We start from the raw sequence: 15,711 nt of genomic DNA, 5'->3' as shown, positions 1-15,711 counted from the left end.
CACACCAGCACCATCCCAGAGGCCACACGAGCAAAAAGCAGCACCTGGAATGGAACAACGGTGTTCCCAGTGCAGGAGGATGAGCTTTGCAGCGTCCCAAGTGGAGGAGGACCTGCCTCCCAGTGTCCCTGACATGAGGTGCATTGTTCATGAAAGCACACGGGGAAGTCCAAGGAGGACAGACTCGCTGGCTGCGTTGGGCTTCCTGCCTCTGGCCCCGGCCGCCGCCTGACATCATCGCTCCCGGTGGGAATGGCCACCCTGGCCCCACTCGGTCCCTGACATTAGCCAACAATTTCCTGACCTCCTGTCCGGCTTTTCAGCCTCCCACGGCCCCCCATGGTGGGGAGGCTTTTGTGCCTGAGATGATAGAAATATGATAGATAGATAGATAGATAGATAGATAGATAGATAGATAGATAGATAGATAGATAGATAGATAGACTGAGGGATGATAGATAGATAGATAGATAGATAGATAGATAGATAGATAGATAGATAGATAGATAGATATAAATAGATGCTTGACTCCTGCCACCATGGCACAACAGCTGGCAAACCTGCATTCTCTTCCTCACTACCATGGGCACAATAGAGGTGATGCTCCCCATCACCTTGCCATCCACATCTGAGGGTATTGGATGGCACGGGAGTATGTGTTCTCCAAAAATACCCTGTTCAGATTGACAGGGGACAGGAAGGCTGAGGAGAAGGAATGTGGGGGTAAGCAATGTGTGTGTTAGAAGCATGCCTGTGAAACACCCAGATACTGCCTGACCTCTGTGCACCAGCCCTATGGAGGCACCCACCTTCTCCCCATCATCCTCAAATATGCTCAAGTGACAGCAGGGTCTCGGTACAGTGTGTGCCACATCACCCACCCACCCTGCAAACACTGGCTTTTCCAAATAAACAGACTTTTCAGTGAAAATGTGGAAGATTGTGCAAGCCTCGGGCTGTTGCTGCACAGCCTCTCTTGCCTTGCAGGCGTGAGTTTTTTGCTGAGTGACTCCTCGGAGCACAACCTTGGGCTGACATGCTGCAAACCTGCCCTTGTCCAAACCCGCTGCCATCAGCACTTTGCTGCAGCTGCTTCCAGTGCTGCTCTGAAAGTTTTTCCTTACAGCCTAAACCCCCACCGCTGGCTCCATCCCTCTGGCTCCAGCCCACTGGGGATGGAAGGTTTCTCCTTCCCGAATACAAATATAACTGTAATCTGCTAAACCCTGCTGTTGATCCCGACTGCATCCTCCTGTCCTGAGCTTTCCTACAGTGCCTTTTATACCGGTAATAGCACCAGGCTCCTTCTCCCATCATTGTTGACTCGACAATGAAAACTGTTTGTATTATTGTGTCCCCGAAGCTTTGCCAATAGCACATGTGTCCCGAGCTGATAGCAACAGGCTTTGGCAAGGCTGCAGCTCCATCAGATAAGAGCCTTTAACCTTATTTCTCCAGCTTGAGCGCTCCACGAAGGGCCATTCTGTCGTGAGCCTTTCCTTATCCTTCCCCTGAGCTTGCAGATCCACGGGCTCCATGGGCCAAGAAGAGGGGTCGCTGGCAAAGGGCAGAGGTGGAGGTGTTCAGGGCAAGCAGCCTGGGAAACAGCCTCAGCTTGGGTGAGAGAAGAGCCCTGGGGGGGGATGGAAAGACAGAGCTGCTTTCCCAGGCAATTTAAGGGCCAAATGCACGGCCGTCCCTTGTCCCCTGCCTTCCTCGGGGACCCACTCCACCCCGCAGTGCTCCACCTTGGCTCGGCTCCCGCACACAGCAGGAGCGAAGTGCAGGAGAAGCGCTGGAGCCCGGAGGCCCTCGCACGCTCCCGGCTGGCCCGCGAACAAAGCCTTTCCCTTGGAGCCCTTCCCCGCCGCCTCCCTGCTGCCCCGGCCCCCTGCGCTCCGCCAGCCACGGGCATCCCCGGCATCGGCACGGCCCGGGGGCCGCAGCACCCTCCTCATCCCACCCTGCATCCCTGTGCCAAACCCCTCAGGACTGCTCCCACCACCCCCGAGCTCCAGATATGCTGCCAGGGCACTTCACTGCTGCTTTCCAAGCTGCAGCACAAAGGATGTTGTGAAATCAGAAAGCAAAGAAAATGATGCTGCCTGTGACAAGCTTTAAAATCTCATTTTTAGGCCAATTTATGGGATGGATGTCACAGTTCTTGGGGGTTTAATCTACAAATGCAGCACATCCTCTTTCCCTTCCCTTTAATGTCCCCAGTGCAGCACCTAAAAGCAAAAGTTGTTCCACTGCTGACAAGGAGGTAATGCTCTCAGCTCCTTTTCTTTATTCTTAGTGTTATTATTAGTATTATTATTATCATCATCATTCTCTCTGAGGGTAGAAGCACTCTCTGAAACATCCTGTTCTTTGCTGGGGGGATTGCTGTCCCTAAAGGGCCAAGGAAAGGCTGGGTCACCCCATGCCTTGTACAAGACATGGAGAAACTGAGGCATGGAGCCACAGCAGCACCTACACCACCCTGAGCCAGAATTCCTCTTTTCCACATCCCTGTCTGTGTAAGGTGAGGTTCTCTCAGCAACATCCCCATTCTTTCTCCTGGGTGGCAAAAGCCTTGATGCAGCACAGAGGTGGCCATGAGATCCTGTGTGCAATGTGGTGGGGCAAAGGTTGTCACTTCCATGGATGCTGCAAAGGGCTCCCCTTCTTCCAGGGATGTTGCAGTGTTCCTCTTCCTCCAGGAATGCTGCAGAAGGCTCCTACTCCTCCAGGCCTGGTTGTGGTGATGCTCACAAACCAAGCAGCCACCTTCCTGTGAGTAAAAACCAGCCAGTGCATGGAAAACCTGAGCAGAAAGCACTGGGCTGAGGGCTGCAGGGGAAGTGGAGAGAGAGGGGAGAGGAGAGGAAAGAGGGGAAAGGGAAGAGGGGTGCATGGCACAGCCAGCTGCCATCTGCCATCAGCTGCTGCCCAGTGAGGTCATGCCTCATGCTAAGTTAAAACATGCCTGGAGCCACATCAGTTCCTGAGAACAGCAAACCTTTCCTAGATGGAGATGTCCTGTTCTGCTGATCAGCCATCCCAATGAGAGAGAGGATGGGTGATCCTTCTGCTGCCAGCTGGGGACCTCAATGCCCACAGTGGTGCCACCAGCCACTCTCTAATGTGGGTGCAGAGATTGGGAGTGCTCAGAGAAGAGCCCTGTGAGAAAGATGTATTCAAAGGGGAGACTGCACTTTTCTTGGGGATCATTCATCTCCTGGGAGTCCCCAAGACTGAGGCCATGGAGAGGGGCCATGCTGGAGCTGCTCATGGCTGTGGTTCTCATGGGCATGTGTGGCTGCAGGGCCACAGATGGGCAGCTCCAACCTACCTCCCAAAAAAATCCAGGCTCAGAAATCCTTCCAATTGCAGTTTTCCTTTCCTCAGCACCCGAAAGGAGGTCAGGCATCCTGAGGCAGCCAGCCTGGGCATGCAGAGGGAGCAGGATCCTGGTTCTTGGCTGCATCTCCTGCACAGACACCAGTGAGCAGCAGTTTCTGCCAACTCAAGCGATGGGAGCAGCGAATAACCCCGGCATGCCCAGGCTCTGCACAGCCCAACTGTCGGCCAGCTGCCTGTTCCTGGGAGGATGCAGTGCCACAGGCAGGGAGCATTTTCTTGCTATAATCAAGAAAAGAAATTGTGCGGATCGGAGCAGCTGAATGGCAGCCAAATCTGCTTCTCGGCGGCTTTTCTACACTCTGTATTCATGTATTTGGCATGAGTGGCTCTGCATTGAGGTAATTCATTAATGCTCAACCAAAAATGTGTTTATGGAAGTCTTGAAATAGTTGGTAGAAGTGTAAGACTTTCCTTCCTAAAAGCCTGGGCTCTCTCTGTGATGGGAACTGGGTATTAAAGCAGCGAGTGCTGCTGCAATCAGCTGCCAGGGTAGTGACTCCAGGCAGCGTGTGCCCTGTGCTCTGTGTGCTCTGATCTCCTTGTGCTGAAGCCTTTGCTGGGATTTAGCATCCATAAGCACCGTGGGTGGGATTTGCAGCAGCTCTGCTCGTGCTTGGGGTGTGGGGATCTCACCCCAGGTTTCACAGAGTACAGCTTGGGAGCAAACACAGGATGATGTGGCTGGAACTGCAGCACCCCGAGCTGGCTGTGCCAGAAGAGGCTGTGGCAGAGCAATAGCAGGGGAAGGGGAGGCAGGACAGCCCTGGGGAGGTCTCTGGTCATCACCCAGGAGGTGCAGGGGCTGCACCCATGTGGAGCAAACAGCTTTTTCAGGTTAGCTGTGGCTTTCTCTGCTCACACAATGGATATCGCTGTTGTCGTTCCAGTTATAATCCTGTATAAACAAGGCTGACCTCTGGTTATTGAAAAGAGCTGAAAATAAAGACAACTTTCTCTGCTTCCTCAGATGCAGTGTCTGATTGCCAGGCTTGGCTGATGCAGCCCACACCGTGCTCCCAGCTCAGCTCCTGCGGCTGCGGGGGATCTGTGGTGGGGTTGGCAGCAGGGCAGAGTGGCACTGAGCACCCAGGCAGAGAGCCACTGTGGGCCAGGACTCCTTCCTGCTGTCCCTGATGACCTTCACTTGTCAGAGGGAGCTGGCAGCAGAAAACAGCTGAACTGGGCTTTCCCTGACCTTGGAGTGACACAAGCACCCACTCTCCCCTGCTTGGGTGGGAGTCTGGTCCCTGGCTGGGGACACAGGGGATTTGTCACCCTTGTACAGGCACGTGGCTGCAGCCAGGACACTCCTGACACGGATGCTGAACCCCAACTGACTCGCTCGGCACTTTCCAGCTCTGTCTGACCCACTGAACTATTTGTGCCTGAGGAAACCGGGCGCTGAGCTGGGCCCTGGAGAAGGGGAGGCTCCTGTGAACACAGCATTTCCCAGAGGATGACTTCAGCCTCCCAGCAGGGCTCACACACAGCCCCAGCCCTGAGTCCTTTGCTCTCCAGGAAGCTCCTTTCTTTGAGAAGCCTTTGTTCCAGCAAGGCTGGACAGCCCCAGCCCCAGGGGAGCCCACAGGACCTGCCAACATGGGGGCACCTCTCAGGGCACGGGGGGAGATGCCAGCCTGGGCCGTGCTGCACAGGTCCCCCCAAACTATGTGAGGAACATCCTGAGGATCCCCATCTCCTTTGTGGGTGTAGGTCACATCCATCCCACCTGGCTGCACTGCTCTGGGTACAGATCCAGTGTGGCATAATGATAATTATTTGCTATAATTAATAACAAATATCTTCCTGTGAAATATCTCATTCATCCAATTGGACATACAACAGCATCAGCCACACACTGCTGGTAATTGCATGGTGATTAACCAGTTAGTGGTGTGAACACATCTGGAGGCAAGGCTGGTTTGTGTGAGGAAGAGAAGGCAGTGCTGGGCACCACAGCAGAGAAGAGTGCAGCACATGTAGCCAAGCCCAATGACCCATCCTGCCCCTGCCCTGAGCCCTCTGCAAAATGAGGATAAAAAGCAATTTTCCCACCACAGGATCCTGCCAGCATCCTCCACCTTCCACCTCTGTTACCTGGATGCAAATTCTGGGGACAAGTCCCTTGGATTTGGTTGCACAGCCTCAGCCTGGGGCTCCTGCACCAACGCACAAGCAGCAGCAGAAATAACCATCAGGCTCAGCTGGCAACAGGCTCTTCCCTTCTTGCCATCCCCACCAGCCCCTTTTTGAGCCCTCAAATCTCCAATGCCCCTTGGGATGATCCAGGTGGTGCCGTATCTATTTTTAGCCGGGTGGGAGCTCGGCGCTGGACCTGGCTGGGAGAAATAACCGGGAGCGGGCGGGCTGTGGGTGGGGAGGGACAATGCCTTTGTGCTGGGGAGCAGAGGCGGCCGTCCCGCCACGCTTCCTCTGCTAGGTGTGGTGCTGGGCTGCGCGGGATGCTAGCAGGGGAAGCCAGGGGCCGGGGTGGGGTCAGCCAGCTGCCAGCTCCATAAAACTGGGGAGGGAATGAAAAAAAAAAAAAAAAAGAAAAAAAAAATAAATTAAAAAATGCGCTGCTCCCGAGGCTGTGTGCTGGACTGGAGTCCATCTCGCCTGATTCCATTCCTGAGGAGGGCATGGGGGTGACTCGGCTGGCATGTACTGAGTCTGGTTCTGCCCAGGGATGCCCACCCAGAGCTTCCTCCCTGCAGCAGCTGCAGATGTGGCTGGTGAGGAGCCAGTGGGTCACCAGCACCCCACACTCCAGCCCTGTGGGCAGCAGGGTGAAGGGAAGGCTTTGTCCCCCTCCCAGGAAAGCTGAGCCAGGAGCAAACCCTGCAACTGCACCCCACACCTGGGTGAGGGGGCTTTCACTCCCTGGAGTGGAGCTCTGTGATGCTGGCTGTGGGGAGAGGGAGGGGAGCCTGTGAAGGCAGAGTCCTCCCAGGCTGGCCTAGGATATTTTGGATTCTTGGCACACAAGCATTTCTGTATCCAGGTATTTTTGTGTGCTTTGCATACTGCTCAATCCCCCTCACAGCTCTCCTTCCCTTCTCTCTGTGCTTTGCCACACTCCATGGCCCTTCAGCCCATTCCTTTTTTTCCTCTCCATTTGTTTCCTTCTTTGCAATTTTTTTCATTTTTTTCCTTTTTTTCCCCTTAATGGTTTCCTAATGATGCAGAAGCAACAGCAAATGCAAAGTGTGAGGGTGGGTTTGAGGGTTGAGGTGCCCAGTTTTGCTCCATGGAGTTCTCCAACTATCCCATTGTATCAGGGACAGCAGCACCACCCTGATCTCTGCCCCCTGCAACAGGGGGAGAATTCTGAGCCCCTGGTCATCCCATGTAGAAGAAGCCCAAGCCTTGGAGTGGCTGCACAGAGCAAGTGTGGACACAAAGCTCTGCCTCCCCTGGGGGGAGTTTGCCCCAGCTCTTGACATCATTCCAGGGATAGGAAAATCAGAGCTGCCTCCATTCCCACCCTGCTGCAGCTCATCCCCAGCACATCCCAAATCCAGCTGGTGCCACCACGTCCAACCCTGGCTCCAGGGCAGCTCTGAGCACACCTGGAAGCCAAGGATTCTGCCAGGGCCATGGAGGAGGCCACAGAGAGAATGTGATCAGGGAAATCACCACATGCTTGGCTGAAGCCTGGGAGAAGGGGGATGCTCCCATCAGCTGCCCAGACTGACTGCCCCAAAGGCTGCTCACTTCACTCCACAGGCAGCCACAGGTCCCAGCCTGGGAGTCCCCAGATCCCCCAGCACCCACCTTGCCTCTCCCAGGGCAGGGGCAAAGAGCCAAAGCCTCCAGGGCTCTGCTCTGGATGGTGGCAGGGACTGCTTCTCCAGCAAAGCAGTGCTCCAGCTCCCTCTGGATGGGGAGAGAGGAGAGGAGACTCCTTGCAGCTGTGTGGGCTCTCCTGTAGACTGGTGCTGATTTGCACTTCCAAAATTTTAATAAGAAGCTCCAGAAACGTGAAGGAAATCTCACCCACAACCTCTGTCACTCCTGGCTGATGATTGAAGAATGAGTGAGACACTATTTTTTTTTAAATTTTTTTATTTTTTTAGAGGACTTTGTTTTGTTTAGGGTTAACAGCAGATCGGCTTGTCCAAATCACTTCCAGACACACAGAAACCATGGCATGCAATACCCCACGGCTCTGAGAGGCTGGAGCTGGGCTCTTGCACAACCCAGTGCCCCAAGCCTTCCTTAGGCTGAGTTCACATTTCAGGCTGGGGTCTAGGGCATGTGTCCACAGCCAGAGAGGGCCTGGGGGCAGGGACCCGGATCGGGGGCAGCTCTTTGAAGTCAGCCCAGTTGCCCCGGGGATTTCAGGGGGCAGGCACGGTACACCAGCCACTCCCCTTGACTGCAAATGGATCCTGCAGAACCCACAACTCCCAGTGCCAAGGGCAGGAAGGACCTTCAGACCACCTAGCCTGACCCTTGGCACTGCAGATCCCTGCTGGATGGCAGCCAAGTGACCAGGGGACAGGGGACAGGGGACGTGCAGCTTTGCTGTGGCTGCCGATGGCAGCGTGCTGTGGGTACCCAAGGCATGCAGTGATGGCACAGCTGTGCCAGCTCCAGCTGCCTCCCTGCCTCCCACATCACCTGGCTGACACTGAACCCCCATCCCTAGAAAACACAACGCTTTTCATGTAAATGAAACAAACTCAAGCAGCGGTTTCTTTGCCTGACACTGAAATTCCCACAGAAAATTGCCGGGGGGAGAGGGCTCACCCCTGCCTTCACCCCAGGGCTGCTCCCAGCCCCGGATGGGGAATGCTGGCCAAAACACACACACGGAGTCAGTTGTAAGAAAAATAAACGCCGAGCCCTGAACATCCCTGTGCTCCCGCACACAGCCTGGCAGGAGAAGCTGAACGCTTCCCTGCCTCCCCACCGCGGGTGGTGCGGGGCGAGGGCAGGGCACAGGGAGCGAAAAAGGGGCTTGCAAAGAGGGAAAAAAACATAAGGAAGACATAAATAAAGACCTAGAGAAAGAAAGGATAGAAAGAAGAGAGAGAAAGAGAGGGAAAGAAAGAAAGAAAAAGAAAGAAAGAAGAAGAAAGAAAGAAAGAAAGAAAGAAAAGAAAGAAAGAAAGAAAGAAAGAAAGAAAGAAAGAAAGAAAAGAAAGAAAGAAAGAAAGAAAGAAAGAAAGAAAGAAAGAAAGAAAGAAAGAAAGAAAGAAAGAAAGAAAGAAAGAAAGAAAGGAAAGAAAGAAAGAAAGAAAGAAAGAAAGAAAGAAAGAAAGAAAAGAAAAGAAAAGAAAAGAAAAGAAAAGAAAGAAAAGAAAAGAAAAGAAAAGAAAAGAAAAGAAAAGAAAAGAAAAGAAAAGAAAAGAAAAGAAAAGAAAAGAAAAGAAAAGAAAAGAAAAGAAAAGAAAAGAAAAGAAAAGAAAGATGTATCAACCCTCCTCCTGGGACAGAATGGAACGGGGCAGCAGCAGCTTCCACACCGGTCCCAGCTCGGCCCTCCCCGGGTGGCTCTTCCTGCTGGTGCCTGGGGACGCCCCTCTTCCCTCCTCCTCCTCCCCCTCAACTCCTCCTTCTCCTCCTCCCCCTCATCTCCTCCTCCTCTCCTCCTCCTCCTCCTCCTCCCCTCGCCCCGCTGATTGGTCCAGCCCGGCTATATTTTGCCCCTTCCAGCCCAGCATCATCCCAAAAGTTTTTTTTTTTTGTGGGGAAAGGGGGGAAAAAATAAAAAAAAAATATAGGAAAAAAAAAAAAGAAAAGAAACCAAAACAAACGCAGGCGAGCCCGAGTCCCCCGAAGGCAGGCGAGGGAGGCGAACTGCGGGCGGCTGCTCGGCGGTGCTGGACCCGGTGGGACGCGGCAGGAATCCCGATTCTCTCTCCGGCACCCGCTCGGGTCGGACACAAAGTGCTGTCCAGCTGGAATGAATATATCTGAGTCTAACTACTGCCGAGAGGAGATATCGCAACCCCGGGGCGACTGTTCATGGGTCACCGCCGCCGTGCCGGCCGCTGAGCCCGGGCTCGCCTTCCCGCGCCCCCCGGGAGCCGCCTCCCCCGCCAGCCGCACGCCCAGCCCCGAGCCCGGCTTCGCCTTCGGCCCCGGCCCCGGCGGCGCGGCCCCCGGCGCGGCCCCCAGCCGCACGCCCAGCCCCGAGCCGGGCTATGGATACAGCCCCCCGGCCGGCCGCCCCGAGGGCAAGGCCGCCGAGGACTCCCGCATCCGCCGGCCCATGAACGCCTTCATGGTCTGGGCGAAGGATGAGCGCAAGCGGCTGGCGCAGCAGAACCCCGACCTGCACAACGCCGTGCTCAGCAAGATGCTGGGTGAGCGGGAGCGCAGCGGGAGGAGGGCTGGGGGCGCGGGGATGGGGGGCGCGGGGATGGGGATGCGGGAGTGTGGAGCGAGGGATGCGGGGATGCTGTGTTACGGGGCTGGGGATGCGGGGGTGCGAGAATATAGTGCTGTGGGATGCAGGCTTACAGAGCTAGGGACGTGGGGATGCGGGATTGGGGATCCAGGGCTGTGGGATGGGGAGGATACCGAGCAGGAGATAGGGATATGGGAGTACAGAGCTGGGAATGCAGGAATATGGAGGTACAGGTCTGGGGATGTGGGCTGCGAGAGTGCGGGATACAGGGGTGCAGAGCTCAGAAAGTTGGAGTACGGGTCTGGGGCTGTAGGGACAGGCAGGTTTGGTTCTGATAGTCAAGGCAATGGGATGCAGAGATACAGAGCTGGAGATGTGAACTGCTGGGGTACAGGGATTCAGGGTTGGGAGTGTGGGATCAATCTGTACAGGGATTTGGGATGTGTGCTATGAGAGTCCAGGGCTCTGGGATGCAGATTGCACAGATACAAAGCAGCAGGCTGTAGGATGCAAGGATATGGGGCTCTGCTAGCCAGGCTCCAAGGGTACAGGAGTGTGGGGTGCAGACTGCAAGAATATGGGGGTGCAGGAGCTGGGATACAAGGGTGGGGTACTGAGGGATACAGAGCTGGGGGTGCAGGGCTATGGGCTGCAAGGTTAAAGAGCTGCGGGACACAAGCTGTAGGGATGTGGGATGGAGGGCTACCAGTTGCAGGTTGCAAGGATGCAGAGCTGCATGGATGTGAGCTGTAAGGATGAAGGATTGTTGGATCAAGGGCTGTGGGATGTGGTGTTACAGGATGTGGGAATATGGGGCTGTGGGATGAGGATGTGAAGATGCAGAGCTGCATGTACACGAGATGCAGGGAAACAAGGCTGCGGGATGCAGAGATACAGGGCTGAGGAGTGCACAGCTGCAGGGATGCAGGATATGGGAATACAGGCTGCAGGATGCGGGATGCACGACTATAGGATGCGGGATGTGGGAACACGGGAAGCAGGATATGGGTAAATGGAGCTGCAGGATGCGGGACTACGGGAAGCAGGATATGGCCAGACAGAGCAGCAGGATGCAGAGACACGGGGCTGCGGGGTGTGGGGATGTGGGATTCAGGATATGGTCCTGTGAGTTTTTGGGACAGGTGATTTGGTCTGCAGAGGTGCAGGCTATGGATGCGAGATGCAGGGAAGCAGGGAGTGTGGACTGTACCAAGGGGCAGTGGGAGGCAGAATCCCCAGCCCTGGCAGAGGGGCTCCCAATCTGTGTACCCCCATTATCCCACAGCACTGAAGCGCTGGGCACTGCCCGAGCCTTCTGCTGGGACAAAGGAACAGCCTGGCTTGGGAACCCATTCCCCAGCCCTTCCTGGTGCCAGCAGTGAGACCCTGCTCAGGTGCCAAACCGTCAGCAGGAGCCCTGGGCTCCTGCAGGCACCCCTGGGCTGCCTTTCCCTGGGTGTCCCCATGCCCTGGCCAGTACCAGGTGGCTGAGCCATTCTCACAGAGCTTCTCTTTCCTCTTCCAGGCCAGTCATGGAAAGCGCTGAGCGCCAGCGACAAGCGTCCCTTTGTGGAAGAGGCAGAGCGACTGCGTATCCAGCATCTCCAGGATCACCCCAACTACAAATACCGCCCAAGGAGAAAGAAGCAAGCCAAGAAAATCAAGAGGATGGAACCCAATATCCTCCTGCATAACCTTTCCCAGCCTTGCAGTGACAACTTCAGCATGAGTCACCATGGCGGCAGCCAGCCGGGCCACCCCCAGCCTCCCCCACTTAACCACTTCAGAGAACTCCACTCCATGGGGTCGGATATTGAAAACTATGGCTTGCCAACTCCTGAGATGTCTCCCTTGGATGTCTTGGAACAGACCGAGCCGGCGTTTTTCCCTCCGCACATGCAGGATGACTGCAACATGATGCCCTTTCGCGGCTACCACCACCATCACCAGATGGAGTTTCCCCAGGAGAAGTGCATGGGGCGGGACGTGGCCGTGCCCTACACGCAGACCCCCTCGCACTTGGCCGACGCCATGAGGACTCCCCATCCCTCCAGCCTTTACTACAACCAGATGTGCTCGGGAACTCAGAACGGGCTTTCCGCCCACCTGGGCCAGCTGTCGCCCCCTCCTGAAGCCCACCACATGGAGAGCGTGGATCACTTGAACCAAACCGAGCTCTGGACAGACGTTGACCGCAACGAGTTTGACCAGTATTTGAACATGAGCAGGACTCGTCCCGAGGCCTCGGGCCTCCCTTACCATGTGTCCCTGTCCAAAGTGACTCCTAGAAGCATCTCCTGTGAGGAGAGCAGTTTGATATCTGCCCTGTCCGATGCCAGCAGTGCTGTTTACTATAGCCCCTGCATCACCGGTTAGGTTGACCCCACCATCCAATGTGCTCACCAGGAGAGCCCCGTCTCTCCTCTAAAAACAAAAAGCCATCCTCCTTTAACCACGAGCTCCATCATATTTAGAGTATCTCATTAAATGCATCGCTTACTTGTTTGTTCTTTTTTATTTTGTTTTTTTTTTTTTATTTTTTTTTTTTAGAGACAGACCATGCTGAACTCACTGATATACCGTATAACTATATAACACAGATAGACGCCTTTCCCCGCTGTGCTCCCCGCTCCAGCCCTCGGCAGGGCACATCTCCAGCTCCCACCAGCTCCAAGGGGCATTTTCAAGCCAATTCCAGTAAATCCTGCCTGAAACAATCACACCAGGATGAGTCAAAGTGTGACCTGTCCCCACTATTTAATCCAAGGACAGGCAAACTTTTAGGGGGAAAAAGCTTTTAGAAAGACTTTGCCGGGGCTGTTAAAGAGTCGGCGCCCATTAGGGGTGGGCTTTAGGACAGTTTTTACTGTATTCTCAGCAATATATTTTAATTGGGCAACAAAACTATATTTTTACTAAGCATTTTTATATATAAAATGGTATTTAATGTCTTTTGGGGTTTTTTTATTAGACTTTTTAAAAAGAAATCAAGGGATATCCATGAGATCTAAAGCATTTATGTAGCAAAGCTGGATTTAAGGAAAAAAAAAAAAAAAAAAGGGAAGGGGGGAAAAATGGAGATATTTTGTGAAAAGGGAATGATAATGTAAATATTGAGGAACAACTGACTGGAATTTTGTACAAAAGAAAAATATGACTGCAAACACTTTTATTGTCTAGAACTGTATGGAGAGCAAACTGTTTTATTCTGGTTAATTATTAAAACATCTTCATATAATTGTTCCCATCTTGTGTGCTTGTTGTGTGAACACATATTTTCCGCAAATACATGTTGTCCCAACCATTTCCAGATTTTTGTATCCGTTGATTAATGTTTTGACAACCTGGCAAATGTATTAATTTCCAAGCTGCCGCCCGCCCGCTCTGTCAGCCGCCTCGGGCTCTGCGAGCACGGCTCTGCTCAGCTCGGCACGGGAGAGTGGGATGGGATGGGATGGGATGGGATGGGATGGGATGGGATGGGATGGGATGGGATGGGATGGGATGGGATGGGATGGGATGGGATGGGATGGGATGGGATCCTGGCAGCAGCCCCACAGCACCTCACTGTGCCGCCCAGAGATGCTCCCAGCAGGAAAAGCAGCTGTTTTCAGATTAAAATATAATAAAACATGTGATATCCTCCTCCAAAACGAGCCTTGGTGTGGTCATTGTTTTGGAAGGCTGACAGCGCATCCATGCGTGGTCTCCATGGCTCACCCTGTTTTCCCATGAAACCCCCCAAAAATAGAGCCAGGCTGCTCCAATGCCTTCTCTGCAATCCTCAGAGCTGGAAGAAAACTCTGTGTAGCAGAGCCTTTCCTCCTCCTGGCCTTCCCTGGCTCTCCCGGCTCCAGCAGTGGTGAGTCTTGCTGAGCCATCACCATGCCCAGCCGGATCCTGCTCGGAGCTGCTGGTGCTTTGCCGGAGCTTCATCCCCCTCCTGTGAATCACTCTATGATTTACAGGGAGATTTTTTGTTCAATTTGAAAAGGAGAAACAACAATCTGTTGCTTAAAACCCGGTGGCATCCGTTCCTTGAGCGCCGAGTGATTTAAACCAGGCTGATATCGCCAAAAAAGGCTGTTTGAAAAAAAAAAAAAAATTTAAAAATTGAATAGAAGAGGTTTTTTTGTTGTTGTTGTTGGCAAAGAATTGCCTTTTAGGGGAAATGGATATTTAACAAATGACATTAATTTTCAAGCTTCTCCTAAATTAAATTCACATTAGTGTTAACAGGACTCAATCCTGACTCACTTTTTTTTGTTGTTGTTGAATGTGAAGCGCTAATAAACGGGACCACTCCGGGGGCTGGCGACGCGTTCCCATGGAACGCCACAAAGGCGCTTCATTGTCTTTCCATATACAGTATGTAAAAAGGGGGAATACATGGAAAAATGACCTCACTACCTACACGGGAGGGCTGGCGGGCGCCCGGCGGGTGCCAGAACCCGCGCTGCAGCAAACAAACACAACACCAAATGAGAAGCATCCTGTGCCGCCGCTGATGACTATGAAAGGAAGCAGCCGGCTATGGGCTCCATCCCCGAAGCGGCCTGGGAGGAAGGAGATGAGGGAGAGGGGGGAGAAGAAGAAAGCCCTGAGTGATTTTCCAGCCCCCAGCTTCCAGGTACCTTCCAGGCATGGATGCGGTCACTTCCTGCGGTTCAAAGCAGCGGTGAGCCCGTCCTGGCCAGGCTGCCCTGCTGTGCAGGGGAGAGCTGCTGTGCATCACATGGTGGAGCAAATGTGAAGTCATTTTTCGGCAGCAGAAATTCCCTTCTTTCCCTGTGGTTCGGGATGTGCCAGCTCACCGTGGTTTTTAAATGGAAGGAGCGTCAATTTAAATTAGGTATGAGAAGTCTTTAGAATGAGGGTGGTGATGATCTGGTACAGGTTCCTGAAGAAGTTGTGGATGCCCCATTCCTGGAAGTCCAAGGGCTGGTTGGATTGGGCTTGGAGCAGCCTGGTCTAATAGAAAGTATCTCTGCCCATGGCAAGGGGTTAGATCTTGATGGCCCTTAAGGTCCTTTCCAATCCAAACCACGCTGTGATTCATTGCCCTGTGGGGCTCCAGCAGGTACTGAAAGCTGCAATGGATGGTCATTCCCATCCATAACTGCACCAATGATACACCACATTAAAGCCACAGCCACTGTGAAAGCCCCACTTCACTGGCCAGCCCTATCCCAGGTCACAGGGAAACAAAAGAGAGAGAAAGGAGAGAGGAAAAAAACAGAACAGATATCAGCAGGCAGAAAGAACTGTTCCAAACTCCAAAAGATGCCACCTCCACCATCACACAGCCTTTTTCACCTAAACTCACTGTTTTGACATCAACTTTATCAATAAGTGTCCCAAACTAACCTGGTTTGGTGCTGGTACAGCAGAGGTTTGGGCAGCCACCTCTCCACAGTGTCACTGCTACAGCCTCCTAGTTTAGTCATTACCAGGACAGGGTTTGTGCACCTCCAAATCCAGGGTTTGGTGAGAACTGATGGCACAGGGGCTGACCTGGCTCCATCAGGAGGGCAGAGGGCTCAGCTGAGCCTGGGAGCGGTGCTGGGTCCTTAATGAGCTTTAACCACACCACTTATCTTACATATTATTTTTATAATTTTATATGTTGTTTCTTATCTTATATATTCATTCTATGTTAATCTGCATAAATTTTTTACACTGGATTTTATTTTTATATTTTTGTATCTTTCTGCATTTTTTTCAATATTTTATACGTAACTTTTATATATTTTGAACATACATATTATTTTTATCTTTCCCCTGTCCCTGCACAGCTGCTCTGGGGCCAGGAAACCATCCCCCAGTGTTTTCCTTCTCTGCATGCCAGTGGCTCAGGTGTGACGTGGGACTGGAAATGGCTGGAGCTGACATAGTTTGGGGATGATTTCACTGCCGTTATGGCTCAGGCAGGGGCTGTTACT

General features: G+C 53.1%; 1 protein-coding gene across 1 annotated transcript; it reads left to right on the top strand.

The window, feature by feature from the left end:
- The first annotated feature begins 9,062 nt into the window (after window positions 1-9,062).
- SOX18 (SRY-box transcription factor 18) lies at window positions 9,063-13,073 on the top strand. Its single transcript, XM_079321553.1, has 2 exons — window positions 9,063-9,725; window positions 11,295-13,073. The coding sequence occupies exons 1-2, from the start codon at window positions 9,323-9,325 to the stop codon at window positions 12,143-12,145; spliced, it is 1,254 nt and encodes a 417-aa protein (XP_079177679.1). The 5' UTR covers window positions 9,063-9,322; the 3' UTR covers window positions 12,146-13,073.
- Window positions 13,074-15,711: the final 2,638 nt, after the last annotated feature.

The sequence above is a fragment of the Erithacus rubecula genome (genome assembly GCF_903797595.1).
Source record: "Erithacus rubecula genome assembly, chromosome: 18".
In the NCBI taxonomy this organism is placed as follows: Eukaryota; Metazoa; Chordata; class Aves; order Passeriformes; family Muscicapidae; genus Erithacus; species Erithacus rubecula.
Note: the sequence above shows the minus strand (reverse complement) of the source record. Positions and strands in the feature narration are given on the sequence as shown.